Source organism: Chinchilla lanigera, unplaced genomic scaffold, assembly GCF_000276665.1.
Source record: "Chinchilla lanigera isolate Chin_1 unplaced genomic scaffold, ChiLan1.0 scaffold00181, whole genome shotgun sequence".
Classification (NCBI taxonomy): domain Eukaryota; kingdom Metazoa; phylum Chordata; class Mammalia; order Rodentia; family Chinchillidae; genus Chinchilla; species Chinchilla lanigera.
In genome coordinates this window covers 74,423-77,292 of record NW_004955582.1, presented here as the reverse complement: position 1 = coordinate 77,292, position 2,870 = coordinate 74,423, and the positions used below count along the sequence as shown (strand labels likewise).

Sequence of the window (2,870 nt, the reverse complement as noted above, 5' to 3'; positions counted from 1 at the left end):
AAGCTAGCCAGCCAGAAGGCTGGCGCTCCCCGCCCACAGCTCCCTGTGCGCCAGAAGCATCCTTCCGGGGAACCAGGAGGCCGGGAGTGAGTCGCCGGTCCAAAGACCCAAAAAACCGGCACTCCCCGCCCGAGGCTCCCCGTGCGCGGGGGGCCCACCCTCCGGGAGCCAGCAGGCAGGAAGCTAGCCAGCCAGAAGGCTGGCGCTCCCTGCCCACAGCTCCCTGTGCGCTGGAAGCATCCTTCCGGGGAACCAGGAGGCCGGGAGTGATATTAGTTTATTTTAGATCATTAAAAAGAAAGTTTTGTGTTCTGTTTCTTTTTTGTAAGAATCCTTTAAGCTTATGCCTTGTACTCAGAGGAAGTAATTTGAAGATAACGATACACACTGTATTAACTGTTGTTATTCCCTTATTATTTTGATACAAAATTTTATGTTCTCATTTTAAAAAGCAAACATCGGTCAATATTACTGTATAACACAGCATGACTCCTACTATACAGTGTTCTTTCTGTTGCCCAATCCAAATAACCACGTTTTATCTGACAGTTTAGATGCACATATTGCATTATATCCCAAGAACTGTAAGTTAGTCTTCTTCCCATTGATTTCTTTGACTGCAGTATTTGACTTCATTAGTACTCCTCTAGAACACTACTAAAGTCTTGTTTTAAAAAAAGAACAAACAACTATACCTTGCCGGCTTATCCATCGCTTTATTTGTTTTTTTCTTTTCTAATAATTCCACCACTGCCAGTCTGTGTTGCCTTTGAGCCACCAGAAGCGGTGTGAGGCCATTCTGTGAACAAGCAGAAATAATTTATAACCTACACAACTGCCTATTCCTCAGCTGAACGGAAAACCTTGTAAGAGACCCAATGACTCTAACCTCATATAGATAACGAATACACAGCAGCCTCTTCCTTCTCACTCACAGTGCTTGCACGTGTGCTGCCCCTGCCATCTGCCCTCTGCAGTGCATTCTCTCTGCCAATTGCTACATGAACTAGTGTGAAAACTCGCTTCAGACATTCACTGGTTCCAAGGATCTTTCCATCACAGCATTTATTGTGGTATTTTGGAGTTAGGTACCATCTCCCACCTAAATCAAAAGCGTCTTGAGGGCAAGGGCATATCTTTTACCTCAGTAGCCCAAACACTAATGCACAGAAGTAAAAGATTTAAGTGTTTTTACTGAATTAATGAGCTAAATTATCATTTCTAGGGCAGGGATTCTCAGGCTATATTCCAAAGAATAATTTCCACAAGTTGTATGTCTCAACAGAATTAACAACCATCTGCTTGAGAAATTATAAAACTGTGCATTATTTGTTCAGTATTAAAATCCCTTTAACTTTGCTTTATCCCTATTCAACAATACTTTTTTCTGACAAGTATCAACATCTGAGGAATTAAGAGTTACAAAGAATTAAGGGATACACTACTGAGAGCGTTGCAATAACATGGAAATTTCTTCAGGGCTATGGAGGAAACTTGCTGGATTCTACTTACGGTGTCAGGATCCAAATTCAAGGGTCAACAATTCCTGCTTCAAAGGAGTCCCCAGGACATGGTCACTCAATTGTGAGACATGCTCCAACTGAACTTTGATTCCTTATTAGTAAACTGTCTATGGGTGTTTCCACTATTATTACATGAAAATATTATCTTAGCTGTTAGAAAGCTCAGTACAAAACTTCAATTCTCATTTGTAATGGTAATCCCGGGATTCACATGCATGTTGACCATTTTAAATATTTTTTTATTTTGGTTCCATTTTAATAGCTAAGGTTATTTCTTTATTTTATTTATTTAGGCAAAATATAAATTAGAGGTAAAATACGGTTTATCAATAAACATTCTAATACTACCCAATGTGTATTTTATCATCAGGAATAAAATCTAATACTGCTCAATACAGATTAATTTTGCCATAATGAAAGCCACTAAGCCACTTTTGTTTTTAAGGGATAAGGCTGAAGAGGATGATGTGGTATTCTTGGTAACATGCATAAATTATCCAGCTGTAATCATAATTAACTTAATAAGGCTTGTAGACATTCTAACAGGAACACGATCATCTATAGCATAAGGGAAAACACTGAAAACAACAACTTCTGAATTGAACTCCATTTCTAAGAATTTCTTATAAAATATACATTACATTCCTATAAATTAACATGAAATGTCTTGAAACACCTGACTCTATTAAAATATACCACAATTTAAAAGCTGGAAACTCTCAGACAGGCACAGTAGTAGACAGGTGAAAATACACAAGTGGGTTCATAGCAAACTGGAGAAAACACGTCAGCTTCACATACAGGGGGCAAACCCTAACAGCCACGTGGGCTCTGAAGACACTAGACTCCCTTCTTTCACAGCATCTAGAAACCACAAATTCTGCTAGAGTTTCCTGAAAGTTCAATGTGGATTCAATTTATAAAGGGAAATTGAATATAGGTAAGAGCCACAATTAGTCCACAGTCTTTTACTTATATCTTTCTTGTGCATGTGCTTCCAAATGGTTGTGTATAAAGCAAGTGTTTCCATGTAAAATACTTCTTTACCATCATGTTTTACCAAAAGTGAGGTCCCACAAAGAAATGAAAAAAATTCATTATACCTTTTTCAATGATTTTTCCAAAACTGAAAATTACCTCCATTTGCATGCAATTCTCCCTGACTGTTAAATAAATACTTTCATAGGAGTGCTGAGACTAAATTATCAAAAGAATTTCCAGCTGGGCACAGTAGTGTGCACCTGTAATCTAATCAGTCTGTGAGGCCAGGCAGAAGGACCCCAGTTTGAGTTCCATTTAGGCAGCTTAGCGAAAGAAAGAAAGAAAGAAAGAAAGAAAGAAAGAAAG

At 38.7% G+C, this 2,870-nt stretch overlaps 1 protein-coding gene across 1 annotated transcript in view; it reads right to left on the bottom strand.

Annotated features, from left to right (window-relative positions):
* LOC102006625 (ankyrin repeat domain-containing protein 26-like) overlaps positions 1–2,870 on the bottom strand; it is a 97,296-nt gene that overhangs the window by 91,377 nt on the left and 3,049 nt on the right. Inside the window, exon 4 of the mRNA XM_005414285.2 lies at positions 696–799. Within this exon, the coding sequence (XP_005414342.1) occupies positions 696–799 (104 nt within the window). The remainder of the gene's footprint in view (positions 1–695; positions 800–2,870) is intronic.